At 40.7% G+C, this 21,340-nt stretch overlaps 2 protein-coding genes across 8 annotated transcripts in view; one reads left to right on the plus strand and one right to left on the minus strand.

Annotated features, from left to right (window-relative positions):
• The window catches only part of SH3D19 (SH3 domain containing 19), an 82,372-nt gene extending 69,421 nt beyond the window's left edge, over positions 1-12,951 (minus strand). For 3 of the 7 annotated variants that reach the window (XR_014851677.1, XM_085058485.1, XM_085058483.1), the window contains exon 1: positions 12,638-12,951. Coding sequence is in view for 3 of the 7 variants with exons in the window: in XM_085058485.1 (XP_084914611.1) it covers positions 12,638-12,755 (118 nt within the window). In the remaining 4 variants the exon portion in view is untranslated. Of the gene's footprint in view, positions 1-10,105; positions 10,145-10,364; positions 10,540-12,637 lie in introns of those variants that run through there. The other 4 variants (XM_085058487.1, XM_085058489.1, XM_085058488.1 and 1 more) reach the window with 4 other exon arrangements.
• Positions 12,952-13,045: 94 nt separating this feature from the next.
• The window catches only part of FHIP1A (FHF complex subunit HOOK interacting protein 1A), a 111,039-nt gene continuing 102,744 nt past the window's right edge, over positions 13,046-21,340 (plus strand). The window contains exons 1-2 of the mRNA XM_085058500.1: positions 13,046-13,495; positions 13,916-14,031. The gene's annotated coding sequence lies outside the window, so the exon portion shown is untranslated. The remainder of the gene's footprint in view (positions 13,496-13,915; positions 14,032-21,340) is intronic.

The raw sequence follows: 21,340 nt of genomic DNA on the forward strand, positions 1-21,340 counted from the left end.
ACAACATGCCCCTTACTACACAACTTCAGGTCACTTTCCATGACAGGAGGCTTAAGATACACACAGAGAAATACCACTGTGGAGTGACTAAGGTAATGATAAAAGTAATTCTAAAAATAATGAAAAGAACCATTTTCTTCGAGTTTTCCACACGGCATTTAACTTGTTTGTTTTGGATATTTTCTTGTTGAACACCCATTTCCTAAACTCATGTATTTCTGGCCACTTTGAGGCTATTACAGGGGATATCACTTTGACCATTTAAACAATTTCCCTTGATCTACACAGTACAAAACTAGGTGCTGTAGAAAGACCCTTTGTTGTATACATTTCAGATAATCATTTGGCATTTTTGAGAAGCCGCATTCTATCTTACTAGTTTCAAAAGCTGGACTCTCCATGTACTATGCTGTATAGTAAGACCATTTATTCTTGGATGTAAAAAACTGCAAATTTCACCCTTTCCATCCCTCTTACCAAACTAAGAATTCTGTCTCACTGGACAGTTAAAAGTTTTCTGAATTTGCTAATCTGAAAGAGTATGTTTTTACTGTTGAGATGGTAAATCTCAGCAACAGAAGTCCCCAGTGTAATCTTAATGGATTAAGAACTTGTAAGCTAAGTCATATTCAATGTGGGCAAGACATGGATTCACAATAACATGCTGAATAGCAATTTAGAAGATATTCCCCCTTCTGTATATTAGGAAACTAATTTGGCTTTAAAACAAACAAGAAAATTTCTTTCCTGACTACTTCATCCTGTGAAGTGACTAACAGAATAAAGCTGACAATGCTTCCAATTTAGATATCAGACATGATAGTGAGTGCAAGCAAGTGCATGGGTCTGCACTGTGGGAGGAATTTGGAAACTGGTGAGATGAAATGCCAGAGAGAGAAAGAAAATAGTGTATGAAAATAAAGGATTGTAATACACTCAACCATAAAAAACCCCAGTATCTCTAAAAATAGAAGAAATGTACCAGGCAAATGAAAGTATTTATTTCTTTTAAGATACTACTGAAATACTCAATAGCATGTTCTTGGAATATTTTGTGGTCCTTTGTCACTATTTATGATAAAAGAATTCCCAAGCTGTTTACCCAGTTCACCTAATGAGAACAGTCTTAAATCTCCATTATTTTGTTACAAGTACTAATTTTCTAGGGAAGTGCATTTGAAATTAGCCTGTTAACAAAATATTTTCCCTCCAGTGACACTGGTAATTCCGTCCAACACAAAAATAAAAAAATCTGGGAAATGAATGTAAAAATTGCTTCTCACATGCACTGGATTCTTCTGAAGTGCTATAAAATGGATTATTCCCCAAAAGGTCTCTTGCACTTTATCATCAAACAAAGACTACAGGACCTAGACCCGCCATAAAAGGGATTTATATGAAGGTGCAAAAAATGGACTTGTTTAATGATACTGGCACATACGAATGAATTGTTGCACCCTGAGATAACACTCATCCATCAGCTTTGAGCACACACTTAAAAGTTGTGCAGCTCTACCAGTATTCCACAGAACAGGAAGCCCAGCACTTTGCTGTTATTGAAGCATGTAATTTTTAATGCATATTATTTAATACTGTAGTGATCAGCATCTAATTTTTAAAAAGATGTGAGTCCCCTGGCATTCTGAAGACATGTTACTGAGGCATACCATGAGTTTATCCACATCTAGTCCAAGGTAAGTCTTAAAAGTCTACCAAATCCCCTTTAAGGTAGCTCAGAGTCCTTCATTATTGGCCTAACATGTGCATACGTGTGCCCCTTGGTCCTGGTAGACCATCCTGATCAGTAGTCCCTATGTACAGCTGGATTCCTTGCACCATGACTTCACCTTGTGCAGAAGGCCCAAGTGTGCAGTCCAACTGACCCCTCTGTAGCCACGTCTCTTGTGTCCATGGGAAAATGAAGGTGTGCACTTATCTGACCAACACCAAATTAGGGTCTTACTACAACCTGAGATAGGAATTCGAAATGGAAACTCTGTTCCAACAGTGGGAGCACATTGGAAGTCCTGACTAATTGGTAAGAGTGCCAGAGGCAAGAGGATTACTGAGGAAGCCCACAGGTTCTCAGTGTCTGTGACAAGGACAGGAAGATGCTGTCGCTGGACACCATTGCTATTTCCTTCTTAAGCCAGGCCCACTTGCCTGACCAATGGGAAATATACTCTCCCAAGCTCCAAAACAGAAGATAACAGTATTTTATAAAGTGGGAAGACAGGAGACAGGGAACAAAACAGCAACTCACAGAACCACCTGCTGTGATGAAAGGGAGGTAGACAACCGTCCCTGGGGTTTTATAAAACCTCAGGGCTTTTTTACCACTTGGTAGAAGGTTCAATCATGCTCAGCAAAAGTATGGCCCACAACTAAGAGTTTGGTTATTATTTTTTATTTAAAAATTGAAAACATGGTTAAATTTACAAAACATATACAGATCATAAAAATACTGGAGTTCTCTGTGTACAAAATGAAAGCCAACAATTCTAAGAAATGCCATCTGAACAACCATTCAGACACATACACCTTTCATTCTTCTCATGTGGTCCTTCTATGTAGACAAAGCTGACTGCTATATTTATTTCTGGGAATATTACAGTATTTCATTAAGCTTCCTCACCTGTTTTTCCAAATGTTTGACAATTGTACTTCCTCCTCCTCCTAGCCCCTCAAAAATACAAAATAGAAAAAGCAGCTACTATAAAAGGAATTCTTTACCTGCTTCTACCCTTGACATGAACCTACTGCATCTTGTTGTCAGTCTTCTAAATGCAAATTTCATCCATTCAGTTGCTACTCATGGTAACACAAAGCAGTTCCGCACAGTTCAATGAGAGGCTTCAAAAATCATATGGCAACTTAAAATGATCAAGCAAAAGAATGGCAAAGCTATTAAGCATCCAGAAACCCTCAAAACAAAGACTCCTGTGCTTATGACAGATAAATACAGATTTTCTGGTCACTCTAGTAATGCTGGCAGAAACAGTTCCAGTTGTTTGGTACCTTGGAGGAAATAACTACCCTCCCATGTGCTCCTAGACCTCTTCCCAATGCTGTGCACTCACTAAAAAAGGCCTATAGATACTGTCAGAGCCATTTAACCTCTGCAAATACACTAATAAGTACCTCTGCATTACTATGGTGCCAAAATACCATAATGACATGCTTCAAATAGTTCTTGATAATGGATCCAGAAACATCAAGCTAGTGGACAGCAATTAGAGAAATGAAATGTGCCTGATGTCACGGCAGCTGCCACCATGCCTTTCCCAGAGATGGCATTGGGAATCTGCAGCAAGCTTTGCACACTGGCACAGAACAAACACAGGTTTTTCATAAAGTTAGGCCCATGAGCACTGAATACATGAGGTCTGCAGCATTATCCCATCTCATCCTTCAGTGATACTTGTTCCATGCTAGCAGTGATGCTCTTCCAAGCACAGACTTTACCTGCTAAACAATGGACATGGTAGTCTATTGCAGATGTCCATCCTCAGGAACTCCATTCTCGGGTGAACTTCATCATGCCAGTTTGGAGTTCACTGGGTGCTGTTTCAGATGTATTTGCAAAGATTGGTGAGCTTAAGACAAATGACAAAGTGCACAGCATTTGCCATCAGTTCAACTGTGGCACCTGACAATTCTGTTCTTCAAGTACTATACAGAAAGGGAGAGACTTCTTATAAAACTTCTACTTTGATTCCAAGTCCTACATTTCTATTAGTTTTGTACCTTAAATTCATGGTGCAGTTATAAAATTAATGCAGCACACCAATGGAGTAATTTATTATGAGAAAGTGATTGAGATGCTGAGGTTGTTTCCAGACATTCATGTCCCATCTCTCCAACAGGATGAACCAACAGTATTTTAATAACAAATAACAGCACAACACACTGTACACTCAAAAATTCTTGTAGATGATTTAGCACAGATGTGCCCAACCTGAACCAATTTTCATGTATAGATCTGTGATATTGAGCACTCAGGTTTTAATGCAAGAAGGAATTCATGATGAATACAAATTTACCACCTTGAGAAAAACAAATTATATTAATTTTAGCTTATCTCTTATAAATAGAATCTAAATGCTATAACTGAAGAAAAAAAGTCAAATGGTTTCTTTTATGCATACAGTATTTTGTCTAGAAATAGAATGGATCAGAAACCCTTTTGTAGGAAACACAGTGTTTGGAAATTTACCTAAATTTTTAAGGAAGTAAGTCACCACGATAAAGACCACATTAAAAACCAGAATATAGATAAGAAAGTTTTCACCATAGTTCAAGAACTGGTGAATGCTCTGCAGAAATACCAACCAGCATGTAAAAGGTAGTAACTGATTTTATACAATGAATGATCATATTCCTTACTACCATGTAAGACTTAAGACTAAAAGTCTAAGTGGATTCAAAAAAAAGAATTGAATTTGTGAAAGATAAATCCATTGGCAACAATTTAGCAGGGCCTTTCATATGCAGCCTCCCAGAAGTTGCTAAGAAATTGACTGCAGAGGGGAAGGAATCTCTCTTGGAAGTAAAAATTGAATCCTAGAAGGTGTTTATTGCATACTTTCCTGAAGGCATTTGTAGGCAATTTTAAGAAACAGACTACCTGAGAGGATGAGCCTTTTGTCTGACCCAGTATGGCCAGTTTATGTTCCTAAATGAAAATTATAAAATTCCTGGTTTTTTCAGTTTGCACACTGGGACACATGAGCTACTAGCAGAGCTCTGAAATGCTGACAGTGTGCCCACTATTAGTCACAGGAGTGACAATGTCAATCATATGAAATCTTCAGCATGTTCTGATCCAATCACATTTTTTTCAAAAGCCTGAACAAGCTGACTGAGGTAGCAACACACAAAATAAATACCATGACCTCTTTAAGAGCTTAGGGAAAAGAAAGGCAGCAGGAAAGGAAATGAACAGAAAAATTTGTTGCATTCAGCTTCTACTCCAGTGTGAAGTAAGGCATTTTCAGCCTTGCTGCCATCCAGCCCTTCAGGCTGGACCTAAATACAGCCATAGAAAGCAGGAAAGTAGGGATAGATTTCTATTGTAACACATACAAGAACTCCTAAACCAATTAGGTTCAACTTTGAAGCATCTTGTTTAGCATTCCATTAACTTTTGTCAGAAAACTCTAAATTCTCAAGTCAGAATGCCAAACTGATATTTTTACAATAACATATGAAATCCATACAAATCTGTACAGATTTAAAACATCAGCTGAAGCAGTTAGTGTAACAGCACTACATCAAATGGTCAATTAAAAAATATTGATATACTTAAGATCCCATGTCTGTCAAAATTCATACAATGTCAAGAGGAAAAACAGGAAGTTTTCTTGGTATGTGCCATCAACCACTAAATCTATGCTTTCCCACAAAACTCATTTTTGTCCTTCACTAAAGGGAAGGATGCTTGCCAAGCATAAACCACAGATCAACAGATGATATACTGTGTTCCCAAATCTGCTGCTGGAATGCTTCAGTACCTTTTGCGCATACTGTTTTTCAAGAGTAGAGTTAAAAATCTTGGCCAGCAATGAAAACAACACATCCACTACATTTTTTGTACAGTCTGAGAACCTGAATAAGCAAGGCAGGACTGTGCAATGAGAAGGCTGAAGGGGCCAGACTCCTTTACCCCAGAAAAGAGAAGGCAAAGAAGCTATTTAACCACAGCACACAGCTACTTGTAGAGTAGCGACATAGATCACAAATGCAAATTCTTCCTGGTGTTAGTGGACAACACTACAAGGGGCAATGGTCACAAATGTGGCTTGGGAGGTTCAGGTTGTATGTGAGCAAAAGGGTCTTCCGTTAGGAGTAAGTGCAGCACTGAAACATGTTACCTGCAGAGGCTGTAAATCCCTCTCTTTTGGGAGACTTTTCAAGACACAGCTGCACAAAGCCTTGGATGGATCCAGCCTTGGCAACAGGCCTGCTTCAAGAGCAAGGCCGGACTAGGTGACCCCAGAGCTCCCTTCCCCACAACACTTCCATGGCCACAAACACAAAGTCATCAAAGCAAAGAAACCAAACCATGATAAAGCATCGTATTTAACTATAGATAATAAGTATCAATAAAAGAAGTTAATGTCAAATTATTTAAGTGCTATCAAAATAAAATTTCATATGGCACATATTGCATGAGATGCTTATTGAGACAAAACACACAGAACTACATCAACTTTTAATGGAGAGCGTCAACACCACTACTCTGTTGTTTCCAGATTTTAAATCAAGCTGATGTACGGCTTCCAAATAGATAAATTATTTCATGTCTCCATAATTGCAGTTTAACATGCCTCAGTGACACTGCAGCTATAGAAAATGGGAAAAAAGGGAGAACTTCAGAGTACAAAATTTGAGAAACAGAATCACAGTGGAATGCTGAACTGATAGACTGCAAGGACACTGGGCAGAATGTCCAAGATAAGGCGAGCAGGAACAAGATTAGGAGGAATAAACAAAGCCAACTCATCAAACTAATGTGCTAAGTAGGTAAAAGGCAATTCTGGCAGGGAAAGACCACAACCACTGACTCACAGCCACCAGCTCAAGAAACCCACATACTCAAAAGAAGACTAAATATGTGGGCTGATTATCAGAAGCAGCAAGAGAGTAATTTAACCAACAGAAATAAAATACCAGTTAACAAGAGAACTATATAAATTATAGCAAATAAACATGAATGCCTTCACTTGTCAAAAGTGAAGTTTTGATAATTGGTATACTGGCTTAGTGAGTGTGCCACCTAGGAACCCTTTCTGTGCTGGACTAAATAAAACAAATACCTTGACTCTGTGGATTGGCTTCTTGCACACCAGGTGAAAGAATCTATTTCAGGACAACAAAGGCTGTACTCTCAAAAACAAATATTGACAAATTTATTTACAAACATTACAGTTTTTTCCACCTGTAAACAACCACCACTTTGGTAAAAGCTTTTTGCAATGAGGTTATGACTCATTTTACCCTTTGCTGTCTATCCCCATTCTTTATGCCACAACCCTGAGTTATCATTTGTTGCCCTGACAGGAAATGACTGCTTACAACACAGGTAACAGCAAGGTCTTTGGGCAATCATAGCTCTCTGGGCCATTAGCTCTCTGGCTACAAACTCACATCTCCTTAAGCAATTATATACTTCTGTGCCTTGCTTTGGCTCTAACCTAAATGAAGGTCCATTTAATCACTTAATAATGATACTTATTATTATTTGTCCTTCTACAGTTTCCTTGGCTAGGAAACCACCCTGTTGATAATCAGAAGTTATTAAATTATTTTCCTTAGACCAGCCTTCATTTTTAGAAGCATTTTTTCTTCAGAGGGCTCAAATTCTTTAGGGTTCAGTCTACACTCCTGGAGAGTAGGAGTGTAGCATGTTTTTTCTTGCCACTGACACTAACTTGAATTTCAAGGTATGTTGGAGAATTTCCATGTATAGGCTGTGTTATTTAACTTCCAGAAAAGCTTTAATTAGTATTCATATCTACCTCAAGCAAGCTACAGTCAAAGACTATGAAATATAGTAGAAATGTGTGCAGTAACTTCAGTGGGCTATGAAAAATGCCTAATCGTGTAATCGTCTTAATACTTAAAAGACACAACATACCAGCACCAGGCAGAGATTATTACAGGAGAATTACATTATTTGTGCTCTTTGGATTTTAAGTGCTTTACTGAAGCAGTTATTAAAACTGAAGTTCTTAAATCTGCATTGGGACTACCAAAACAAAACAGACTGAATCCCAGGGAAAAGAGTGAAGAGATGTTCAGTTGGCCATGAACTCCACTGCTTCTTTAATTTGTGAGCTAACTGATTAAACAAAGAAATAAATAAAATAGTAGCACCCACTCCCCTATCCTCAGTGCTCCTCTTAGTCCCATTTTTAAGGGTTTCTTTTGCACACATGGATGTTAGCACATCATAGGTAGACTTTGTGAATTTATTTAAGACAGGTGATCTGCTCCATGGGGACTTTTTTTTCTTCTTCTCTGAATAAAAGAGGATAAATTGGTCACACTTGGTATGGACAAGCAGAACAATTTCCAGATCAGCAATGAAGGATGCATGCATGCAGACAAAGAAGTTTCCAGCTGAACAATGCTGACTTCTCTTCTGCAAGATGCAGATCTTTCCACTTCTTAAATATAAGATTCAGTTAAGCAACTAAGTCTTTGTATTACCCTCTTCCTAATCATGCTTTCTCCCAGCTCCAGGGTCACTGGCACTCCTTGGGAAGGACTAAGCTTGAACTGCTCTTGTTATGATCCAGTGAACCCTAAAGGACATCATCACTGAAACAGCCTCAGACCCAAGAATTCAATGAAGAATTTCAGACCATCTTACTCTTTACTTCTTAAGGCCAAACACATAGTTTTGCATTAACATGGGAACAACTGCTGAGCACTGCCGTACAAAAGTCTTCATTTATCTGTAAAAAGTCCATGATGCCTGCAAATTAATGTTCACTGAACTTCATCAGACACACTACAGAAATGTACCCCCACAACCTCTCAGCATGTTGAGCAGTGAAATATTCAACCTTAATTTGTTATACTGGATACAGCTCATTGTTCTCAGCTTTGAAAACAAGTCAGTGCCAGTTTGATGTGGGAGTTGTGGGAGTACAAAGAATTGATCCAGCTCTGAGCTAGATCTTGTTTTGCCAAAAAGACCCCAAAGCACTCAGTCAGTCAACCAACGAAAAATAGATGATTTCACCCATAATCTAAAAACTGCTCACTAGAGTTGAAAAAGTTCCAGGAACAATCTGAACAACTATGGAGAAACAGAAATAGGGGAAGGGGAAAAAAAAACCCAACAAAACTCAACCCTGAGGCATTTCAATCAGCATAGTAAAACTCATGTGCAAAATTTACAGCCATTGTATGAGAACAAACCACAGACAAGCATTTGTGATAACTAAAACACAGTAATATTAAATTAAACCAAAGCCTTTCCTTCTACTATTGACCACCTGTATTTTTAACCATACATTAAAGTACAAATCACAATAGGTCTTCATTATCAACTCAAATAAATCTCATTATTGGCTTCCATATTTGGCAATTTCATTTTATTTTTAAATAAGGAAGTATCGGCCACATCCATCATGGGCTTTCTTTCTCAAGGAACGCTGGCCAGCATTCAAAGTGAAATAATGGAGATACTGAATATGTTAAAAATTTCTTGTGTGCTTTAGATAGTATTAGAATACTGTGGTACTCAGCCCTAATGTGACAGCAAAGACAGATATTCAACCAATGCAACTCATAACTAAAATTTACCATATTCACTTTAAACATTCACGCAAGTCCACTTACTTAAGTCAGTAGTCACAGAATAAAAAGGTAGTGAAAATAGGAAAGCACACCAGATTAAGGCCCAGAGTTAGACTGAAGAAAGCCTATAAGGCTATGGAGAAATAGCAGTTTAGTGAGGTTGTTGCTCTGGTTTGTTTGGAATTTTTTAATTTCCACTTTATTATTTATTATTTTAATGAACCTATGCCGCTGCTTTCATTGTTCTCAATTTATAAGAATGTATTGTAGTTCTCCTCCCTACAACCTAAAAACCCTATAGATATATTAAAAAAAAATTCAATCCATGTTTTCTCAAAGGGAAAATAATTTCTTTAGAAGAGTTTCAAATTGCTCTATTTAATATCATCTCACAGGTTTTCCAGAACATGCCAAATAAAAAACTTTATTGAATTCAGAGAACATAATGCCATGACATGGAATCATGACAGGCAGTGTGGTAGAAACAGACAGTGAGACAAGTCACCTGAGCTATCTACAGCTACTCCATGGACAAGGATGGATCTGCTTATCTCATTTCTCCAAGTTTCTCCGCTTCAACATCTGCTCTGGCAGTCTAGTGCTTAAGCAAGCATCTTCAGCTCATTGAAGCAGCAAAAAAGCCCCCAACTCACCCAACAAAAAAACCCAAACAAATCAACCCTCCAGTGAACCAAATAAAAAAATCCCCCATGAGTAGGTCTCTGACAGCTCTCAGACTGCAGTTTCACAGCAATCTAATCCAAACTAACTTCTGGCTAGCACAGCCTCTTACCTCCCTCCGGCTGCATGTTCCTACTCTTTCCCTTGTGCCAGCTTCAACATTCACCCAAACCTGTGCAAAACCATTTCAGTGAGCTGAATCAGAAGACTCCCACCCACTAAAGAGAACTAGAAAAATATCCCTCTGCTTGGACAATGCACCAGAACAGGTTGGTGCAGGTTCTAGCAACCACAAGGGCTCCAAGTGAGGCAGCCACCCAGTACATCAGCCCAGGCTACCACCAAACCACAACTTCGGTGACTTCACTCACCAACAAGTCAGACAAGCAGCAGAGCTGACACACAAGAGAGAGCAGAAGTGCACATCCACAAAGGAAATCACACCTCTAGAGCAAGCTGTTAGTTCAGTTTAGGTGGCTTCATCCTACAGTATCTGGTGCAGCACAGCTGTGAGTGGCTTCAAGGGAAAATACTACTTCTTCATTCCAGAGCCTCCTTGCACTCTGCTTCTCCAGCGAACCACTAATAAACTATATTTGACTGTTTAGTAAGTCAGAAGCATTTGTGAACTTTCACCTTTCAGCTCCCACTCTGCATACATGCCTTGCATGAGCAGTACAAAGGTGATCAACTGCCCTTATGCACTTCCATGCGTAAGCTGAACATACCAGAAATTTAAATCGCTTGCAATTGCAATTAGCTTAATACAATGAAATGCTTAAAGTGACAGTCTGCTAAAGTGCCACTACATTTCTTAAACCCTACAAAAAATATCTTGCAGGCTTATTTAACACCTATTTGTATTATCATTTTGCCAGTGTAACCGCACATTACATGCAAGAAAAAACCCACTCATTTTCAACAGGTTTGTAAATAAAAGTATGTAAATAAAGGTCAAGTAAGGGAAGAACAGCAAACTCATGTACCTTGAATGATATTCTTCATGGATGCCTTAAGACTACTCAGCTGGGAATCTTAGTGTTGTTTTCTACTGTAGAGACGTAGAGACATGCAAACAGATGGAAAGAAGGCGAGACAGCTAAAGCAGAATGGTATTCATTCACACATACTTTACACCAGTAAGGTAAACAAACAGTGCTGGGCCCATTTCAAAGGGTGACTGTCAGGAAAAAATACTAATAAAAATTGAAAAAAGGCCTTTTATTACCAGTTAACAGCATTGTGACAAAGACAAATTCTGGGAACAAGCTTTGTTCCACAAGAAGGTGGAAAAGGTTATATACATATATAAACTGTAGAACCAAATATATGTTTTCTGCTAATAAAAACCTCCAGAAGAAACACCTTTAGAAAACAGACATCATAACCAGCAGCCCGAAAATTTCGCTGTTGAGGAAACCATGCAGGAACCAACACTGGTTTTTTGCACTCTACCCCAGACAGGGCGAAACCTTGCACGCATGCCAAACCACAGTGGTTTCAATAGGATCCTGCTAATCCTGCACCTGCCCAGGTAGGCATTAACTGAACTTGGGCCACTGAAGGCCACAGGGTCTGCCTACTGCAAGTTTTCCTCTGGGATTCCTCATGCTGCTTTGTTTTTGTAATCTACAAAGGGACACTCAATTTCTTGTTGCTCAAATGGATGCAAACTCACATGAATAGCAGAAGATGCTATATTGTTACAATTGTATCATAATTATTAAAAATCAGAGTATTTGGAATTCAACTGTGTAGCATGGCCAAGATTTTACCTGGAAACAGACCTTAGGAAATTGATTCATTCTGGAAGGGATTTTACACTGACAGAAAAAGAAATGCTGCATTCACACCTCAGCGACCACAGGACAGTGGCATGCACGTTGCCCCTCAATTAATAATGATGTCTGAATTACATACTTTCAACAGCTGCCAGGGCCCACTCGGGTTCATAATATCAAATAAAAGCTTGTTATGATGTCCAGGTCTCTCTACAAAGACGTATCAATCTATTCACTCCCAAGCTCGATTCCTTCTCATAAGCACTGGCTCTTGCCTGTTTGCCAGGGCCCGCCTCCATAGAAATGGCTAAATATGGACAACTTTGCTATCTAGATGGTCCTCCACCTTGGAACTTTGAAGAAAAATGGGCATTTAATTTCCTTATACGGCACCCTATGTACCTGGATATGTCTGTAGTGGTCAGCACATGCCCATGTTAGCATCAGGGTGGCGAAACACTGGAACATGTTATCCAGAGAAGATGTGGATGCCCCATCCCTGGAGGTGCTCATGGCCAGGTTGGACAGGACTCTGATCAGCCTGGTCTAGTTGAAGGTGCCCTTGCCCACGGCAGGGGGATTGGAACCAGATGATGTTCAAGTCTCCTCCTAACTCAAGTCATGTATGCCTATGATCAGCTCGGACAGCAGCAGGCTCTGGGGACAGCCCGCGGGCACACGCCTGCGGCTCAGATGCACCTGAGCTGAACCGAGCCGCCCTAGGGCGAGGCCGCCGGGCCGGCACACCCCGGGGCGGCACCGCCAACGCCGCCCTGCCCCCGACAGGAATTCAGACACGGGGAGCAGGCCAGGGCCAGCCCAAAGGAAGCGACGCCACGGCCCGCCGCGCCCTCGCCGCTCACCTGCCGCCGAACTCAGCGCGACCCTCCGGTACCTCCTGCCGAACTCCCGCAGCTCCTCCTCGTCCTCCTCCAGCCTCCAGGCTTCGGCCATGGGCAGCGGAGGGGCGGCTGGCAGCATTCAAGAAGCGGGGGCTGCCATGGCCGGCGCCCTCTCCTCGGCGCGGCCGCCCGGCCCTCGCGGCCGCCGGGCCCGCCCTGCACCTGCGCCCTCTCCGCCGCGCTTCTCCCGCAGACCGCTCCGCGCTCCTGCTGCCGGGGCGAGGCGGGGGGAGAGGCGGCCTTTCCTGCCCATCCGCAGCTCTCCGGCGTCAGCAGGAAACCCGGCGGCTGCCTGGCACCGCCACAAAAGGGGGCGGAGGAGGCGGCGGCGGGGGGAGGTACCTGGCGGCCGCCGCTGGGCAGCAGCTCCGCCGGGCAGCAGCTCCGCGGCCGCGGGCACCGCGCCGGGATAGGCCGGCGAGCGAGGCCCAGGACGGCCCCGCCGGCGCCGAGCGAGCTGTGCGAACCCGCGCGGCCTCCTGCTAAAGGGAGAAGGGGCTTGCGGCGAGGGGCTGCGAGGTCTGCTTCGCCACATGACGAGGTCAAGGAGATGCCGAGAAGAGGATGGTGCCAGACTCTTTTCAGTGGTACCCAGCGGCAGAACAAGGAGCAATGGCCATAAACTAAACCACAAGAAGTTCTTTACGTTGAGGGTGGCTGAGCACTGGAACAGGCTGCTCGGGGGGGTCGTAGAGTCTCCCTCTCTGGAGACACTGACAACCCACCTGGACACGTTCCTGTGTCACCTGCTCTAGGTGACCCTGCCTTGGCAGGGGGGTTGGACTAGATGGCCTCCTAACAATTTTGTAATTCTGTGAGGTGAGAAGGGCAGTTACTGTGGGTGGCCAGAAAGTCGAGAGCCCCGGGAGCTGTGGGGATTGCGGCTGCAGCAGATTGTGGCCCCAATACTGGCCAAGAGCTGGGGGCAGGCAGGCTTTTTTGACTGGCAGCAGTTGTGGTTCACGGCTAGGACGATGTGTGTCTTGGCCTGAGTTCATTACTGTGGTTTGAACTACTTAAGAAGTAATCTTAGGGCCTACTTGAAACCACTGAAGTACACACACTGCTGAGGAGATATGAAAAATATCGCTCTGTTTCAAGTCAGACAGGTGTGTAGTTTTACCTCTAATTCTTTTTCCCTGGGCCTCAGTTTGCTGTTAGAAATTATATTGCTTCTTCACTTCATATGGTAACTTTACAACCAAATCTTAAATGTTTTTACATATTATTCCATTGTAGGTACTACTATAAAAGGATATAAGGAAGGTAAATTCAGCTTCAGAAGAAGTGAACAAGGGACATTAAATCAATAAAGTATATGACCACAAATTAGAGCAGGAAGATACAGCTAAACAGTGAGTAACCCTAATGTTGAGCAATATCTGTGCTGACACACTAAGCACCGTCTATGGTCACAATGAATAAAGCATATTGTACAGGTTGAAAAAAAATGTTATCACAAAATGTAAAAATATATAATGCATGAATACAAATGATTGTCTGTGCACTTCTTAGTGTTTTAGTTCTTGACTTTGCAATCATTGTTCCTTAACAGAGGCTTTTTTCTGCTGCAGCTCTTAGTGTTCAAGTGGTATAATAGTTATGCTTTGAAGGACATAAGGCTTTATACTGTAAAAAGATGTAAGGCCAGGAATAAAATTGGATGTGCAGCAGGACTGTATAACAGACAAATGAAACCTTCCACTACAGGTATGTATTCTCAAAAGTCTCATGCTTTGGATGACCTCTGCATGGGTAGATAGCTTGCATGGTAGTTCAAGGAAATCGCCTTACAAATTTCAGTGCAAGATCAACATGCCTTGTACATGATCTAGAGCAAATACAAAATTCATCAGCAGCATAGCACTGCTATCACAGGTGCATCTGTTGGTATGTGCGTGTGTGAGAGACAAAAGAGACGCTCCTATGTAAAACAAACTATGTGATGTTTGTATTCTGGTTCTCTACTGTGGAGCCAAAATGCAGCACCTGTATTCAGCTCCTAAACTCCACTAACCACAAAGAACTACAAGGACCATCCATTTTCCACTTCCTGAATATCTTCTTTTAAAACTATGTGTTTCACTGCTGTTTGGAGGAAAGGAAGCTTGGTATCATGTAAAATTACTAAGGAATGAAAACCCAGAAATATACTGTGGAACATGACACAAAGAGCCCTAAAAAGCTGGATTAAACTTCCTTTTGTTGCTGTTGATGAAATTGACACAAAGGCTTCCAAGCATACAAAATGGAAAAATACATTTGGACAGATTTTAGGCCTAAGAAAATCATGCTAACAGAGAAGCTCCAGCTATGACTAAGAAAACATTCATAAAAATAACATATAATACAATGTAGAGTGATTATGAGTATTTAATATTGATGATCATCAAGAGTCCCTTAGCAGTCACTGGGAAAGTCCAAACTAAAAATGAAAGTGCAATAACCAAATTATAGAGAGTGATGAAGTCCCTGAAACAACCATTTGGCCATGTATCAAGCTCTGCCAGCAGGAAATGCACATTGACTGAATTTAGGGCTAGAGGAGCCATTCAAGAAATGCTGGTAACTGTTTGAAGATGGATTTCACTAGAAAGGAAAAGATGAAACTAAGATACAATTCATATGTGGATACAACATTCAGGTAGCAATAACCAACATATTACTGTAAACAGTACTGGAAACAATTTCCAATCAGTACAACTGGAAACAAGAAAATTGCACAACATTTAAACAAAATTAAAATGCACAGCAGCATTCAATGAAATGCTTGAATCATATTTCTGAAATTTTTGCTGCTAAAAATATTCCAATCATGCTCAATCCCTCCAAAAGCATGTTGCTTACTAGTAGATAGAAATCTTCAGGGTAGTTATCAGTAGACATACCCACACTGCCCATTTAGCAGTAATAGAACCAAAGAATAGTTCAGGTTGGAAGGAGCCTTAAAAATCATCCAGTTCCAACCCAGCTGCCATGGGCAGGGACACCTTCCTTCCACTGGACCAGGTTATGCAGGGACCCATCCACCCGGGCCTTGAACACTTCCAGAGATGGAGCATTCACAACCTCTCTGGACAGCCTGTTACAGTGCCTCACAACCCTCTCATTAAAAAATTTCTTTCCAGTATCTAATCCAAACCCACCCTCTTTCATCTTAAAACCATTCCCCCTTGTCCTGTCATTGTCTGTCCATGTAAAAAGTCCTTCTCCCTCCTTTTCTTAAGCCTCAAAGTACTGGAAAGCCACAGTGAGGTCTCTCCAAAGCCTCCCGTTTTTCAGGCTGAACAACCCCAGCTCTCTCAGCCTGTCTTCATTGGAGAGGTGTTTCAGCCGTCGGGTCATCTTTGTGGCCCTCCTCTGGACAATCTCTAACAGATCCACATCTTTCTTGTGCTGAGGACCCCAGAGCCAAATGCAGCACTCCAGGTGAGGTCTCACCAGAGTGGGATAGTGGGGGAGAATCACCTTCCTTGACCTGTTGGCCATTTCTCTTTTGATGCATCTCAGGATATGGTCAGGTTTCTGGGCTGCAAGCACACATTGCTGAGACCTGTCAAGCTTCTTATCCACTAACACTGCAACGTCCTTCTCCCAAGGACTGGTCTTGATCCGTTCTCTGCCCATCCTATACTTGTGCTTGGGATTATCCCAGCCCAGGTGTGAGACCTCCCACTTGGCAAGGTTTGCACAGGCCCACCTCCCAAGGCTATCCAGGTCCCTCTGCATGACATCCCTGCCCTCCAGCCTGTTGACCACATCACAGAGGTTGGTGTCATTGGTAAATTCACTGGGTGCAGTCACTGCTGCTCTCCATGTCAGTGATGTTAAAGAACACCAGTCCCAGTACAGACCCATGAGGAACACCACAAGCATTCAAGCTTAGAAGTGGTTTTTAGGTTTTAAATGCCTCCATTTCTTGAAGGTAATTCTTTCCTAGTGAGTGCTTGCCAGACGCATTCATCCATAGTCTGTCTGTGAGCTTTGACTCACTTCTGGTTTATGTTGGTATTTTCAAGAGATAAACAGCTTTTAACAGTGTTTTTTTGCCAAATGCCACACGTCACTGGGTTGATACCTGATAAAGGGCGTAAATAATGGAGGTACCTAGGAAGGAGGTAGGCTTTAACAAGTCTGCAGGAGGTGGAGCTCTGAGAGAGAGCTCCTGAGCAGCAATAGCAGATCTATCTTAGCAGTTTTGGAACAGACCCTGACACAGCCCTTTATCTGGGTAAGCATTTTCTGTGGGGAGGAGAGAGCTGTGCTTTTGCGTCTTTAGACAAGCAACAAAACCAGCTGTTGAAATAATCAAAAGAGCCACAGTTGCTGGCAAGTCTAATAATAGCCTAGGCCAGACAGAGTAATTCGCGATCATTTGGCTCAGATCAGAACACACATGCACACAAAACGACTTCTGCTGCTTGGCTGATAGGCCCAAGGGAAGAAGGAAACAAAGACGAGGGGAGAATGAATTGGACCAAATAATTTGAAGAGCAGAAGGAATTAAAGCCATTTGGGAAATTCTCCTCAGAAAGTCAAGGAACCAAGCTCCTCTTTTGCTTTTCAGCAAATAAACTGATAGAAATTATAAAAATAAACAAAACGGGAAGAAAAAGTACATATAGATGCAAGATGCAAAAGTTGAATTAAAAAAAACTGAAAAAGAACGAAAGCACTTGCTGTAGTCAAAGGTAGTTGAGAGGAAAGCATCAGCATGTGGCATATGTTGCTCTAAGGCACTTCATGAAGTACAATGTATTTGTGTCTTACAAGCAGGATGAAGTAAAAATAATTGCATTCTTGTACTTCAGTGAGAATCTCTGCTGCATACATGTGCGTAGGAATAAAAGGCTTTTGTATATTTTCATAGCTACACTTCTCCAAGAAAAAGAGTTTTACTGTCTTAAAAAAGTCTGCAATTTGGTTATTAAAATCTGGACATTTCTCACTGAAATTTTACTTTATCATATGCATTTTTGCTGAAATGTACATACTTGTAATTTCACAATGGTAGAGGAAAAGAAGGGAATAACTGGGTAAATGGGTCTTTGTACTCTCTGCTGAATGCTTACAATTAGTTGCCTTGGCAGTTAATATTTTATAAGTATTTTGTTCTGATTTGCATCTTTGGAATTGCTACTTTGTTTGGCCCTGCAAAAAGACACTGTTTTTCAACAAAAAATGTCAGTTCTATAGAACTGCTTAATTGAAGTCGCCCGTGTAGCCTCAATGTCTATTTAGGCTCTGCAAAGCAGCTGAAGCCTGCAATGAATGTATCAGTGTTTGGCATAGATACAGGAGCCTCAGACCACAAAAGAATGCAGACAAAAGATTTTTAAAAAATGCAAAGGATGAAAAAGAGTATTTTCAAAGGGGAAAATGTAGCCTTTGGACATGACAACATTATTTTTGTTCTGTGTAAAAATAGCAAGGGTCTCATTCAATAGACAAATGACGTTAGCGATACAGCCAGTATAGGAAGCTGACATTGGTGAGGGCCAAGATCTGATAATTTGATTTCCATTTGTGTTCAGCTGATCCAATGAGTTTTAGTGTAGCTGGAGAATGACATATCAGGAGCCTGCAGGCTTCCTGAAATGTCTCCAGCTAAATGCAGGTTCTCCTTGCATTTTTACAACTACTTGTGGCTCCTAGCATACCAGCATGATGACAGTCTAAAGGTAAGTGGTTTTGTGATGAATGAAGATAATTAAAATAGAAGAGTATTGGTTTCCTTGAATAAGGACCTTATTGAAACCCTGGAAAATCACCTTGATGCAAAACTAGGAATTTTGGGACTGCTTTCAAAAAATGAGAAAGATTTCTGCATGAAAGCAGCAAATCCAATAATTTCAAAAGACCAAAAATTGGCAGCCTAGGGGGGAAAACCTATTCAGAGAGAGATTCTTACAGCCTTTAGTTTTGGCAAATTACAAAAATTACTTTTGGAAATAATTTTTGTTACTTTTGCTGTTTTTCAACTTTTGTGGGCTTAAAGCACCCTTTCCTTTCCTGTCCTGTTTTCTTCTAAAGTATTATTCTCCTTTATTTTGCTTACCATTTGTGGGGTAATAAATAAATTTGTTTTTACTGCCTTCATGGTTAGAGAGAATAAGAAAACAAGTACAAAAAAGTGAGAAAATATGGAAGGGAAAAGAGTTGGTTCAGAGGTAAATACTTCTTAGAATGAGAGGCTGTGAAAGCCAAATTGATTCATAGTTTGACTCCTGAAGTATGCTCATGTTTGCTCTATAACCACAGAGTTATCAGAGAACAAAGCTGATGTTGTGCTAAGTGAGCTGGTAGCGGCATGATGTAAGAAGTATTATCACACTGGACACACTTGAGTCTAATACCTAAGAATATACAATGCTAGCCCCAGGAGAGAGTCCAGCAGCTTTTCTGCTGCAGTTTGCACTTCAGTGCAAAGAGCTGACAAGGGAAAAACTTATGGAAGAGAGCAAACAGAGGCCTAAAAAAATTTCAAAAGGTGAAATGGGGTCATAAATTTGTCGATTGCAGTGAATTTAGGAGTTTCTCATAGTACTGAAATGGGCTAAAGGTAAGAGTAGCTCTGATTTTGTTTTCTTCTGTTCTTCTGTCATTAAATGCATCTAAGCTGCCTTTCACTAGAAATATATATGAAATAACAGGTAGAGAATCTTCACAGTTCAATACATAAATTTACAGTCTCTTGGTTTTGGTTGTTTTTCCTTATTTGAAGTTGTGTGTGGTTGGTTGGTTGGGTTGGGGTTTTTTTCCCCCTCACAGTACCACCTGTGAGCACTCAGGCATTCTGTCATCTTTTTCTTGTGCTGAACACTGTCAGAGTTCACACTTAACAGAAGTGTTCACAAAGCTTTATTAATACACAGCAACAGAATAATTTTGCAATTAAATATTTGTATGATAATTACTAAGTCAGTGCTCAGAAGTTTAGTATTAATGAGCTCGTAACAGTCTAGTTTCATTAATGTGTGTTTACTAATGGAAAAACACTTTTCTAATGTGGAAATTTAAAAAAAAATTCAAAATACACTATGGAATGGAGAATATTATGGTTTTCCAATTCTAAAATAAATTACTTTCATCTGTTCTAGGCATTATGTTTCAGTCATACATTCAAAACCACACAAGTTCTTCAAATAATTTTGTTTTTATTAGAAGTTGAGTGAAGAAACCGTTTGATGGTTTTGATTGAGTACTTGGATAAATTTTGGTGACACCTGTTTTCTTTAAGCCAGACAACCAAATATGATGCAAGATGTAACAGCGTTTATTTTTCAATTTCTTTGATAAGGAGGAAAGACCTGCACACCTCAGTAGCAATTAAGGGGAAAAGAAAAATAATCCTACGAGATAGCGTCACTCCTGTCTTTTTCAATTTTACACTACAACCCTTACTGTAATCACCAAATGTCAGTAGAAGAATAGATGATGACAAGCATCCTCATCATCAAGGTCTCCATAGTGGCTTCAAAGAGGCTTAAGACTTGACATCAACTAAAGGGTTTATGTGTTTCACACTCATGCTTGCAAGAATCTATTTTGCTAGGCTTTTAGGGGTCCTGCACTCCAGTTAAAAATACTTAGCTAAACAACTGTAGTTTTGGAGCTGACAACTCCCAAGGACATAGCTATACTATTTAGATAGATGAAAAACTGAGCTCCAGAGCTATTCCTTTTTCTGACTCCCAGAAACAGTTTCATGTTATTCATACATTGCTGCTATAAACCAATCTGGTGGTTTTGGTATCAATGACCTTTTGCTAAATTCTTCGGTGTTGAGTTTTATTAGCAGTATAGCAAGAAAGGAGACCTTATCCTATATTATTTTTACCTCCTTATTATTTTACATATACATATACACATTCACTGGGTTCAGTGTTTTTTCCACATTCACTAAGTATGATCATAGAATTTCATAATTCAAAATAAAAGAGCTCATGATTAAAAAAATACAAAGCTAAAGTTTATAATGTGATAGTGGAATAGTAATCAAATTTCCTTTTTTTGTTATGGAAGTGGATGGTGCCAGACTCTTCAAGGGTATGCAGTGTCAGGACAAGGAGCAATGGCCATAAACCAAATCACAAGAAGTTCCACCTCCACATGTGGAAGAACTTCTATATGTTGAGGGTGGCCGAGCACTGGAACAGGCTGCCCAGGTAGGTTGTGGAGTCTCCCTCCCTGGAGACACTGAAAACCCTCCTGGACATATTCCTGTGTCACCTGCTTTAGGTGAGCCTGCCTTAGCAGGGGTGTTGGACTGGATGATCTCCAGAGGTAACTTCCAACCCTTTTGTGATTCAGTGAAGTGAAATCCAAATATCTGCAAAGTGTCTGGAGCTCCCAGTGAGGTCTGGACTGATGAAGCAGCATTTTTGCAAGATGCTGTTGCCAAAATCTTGACAAGGATGGAAAATTTCTCACAGCAAAGTTGCACCTTGAATCAGAGCTTCATAGTAGGTGGCTTCTGGGCGAGATCTGTATACAACAGCTCTCAATTGAAAATTGAAGCAACCTGGATTTTACCTAAACCATCATTCTGAAACCTTTTAGACTTCCCTCACATCTTCTTTTCTGGGGCATTTTATGTCTCTCCTACTCTTTCCTCTCAATGTGCATATATTTAACTCCTCTAGCCTGCCCCAAACCTCTGTC

This window comes from Lichenostomus cassidix, chromosome 4 (genome assembly GCF_008360975.1).
Source record: "Lichenostomus cassidix isolate B80296 chromosome 4, HeHo_3.0, whole genome shotgun sequence".
Classification (NCBI taxonomy): Eukaryota; Metazoa; Chordata; class Aves; order Passeriformes; family Meliphagidae; genus Lichenostomus; species Lichenostomus cassidix.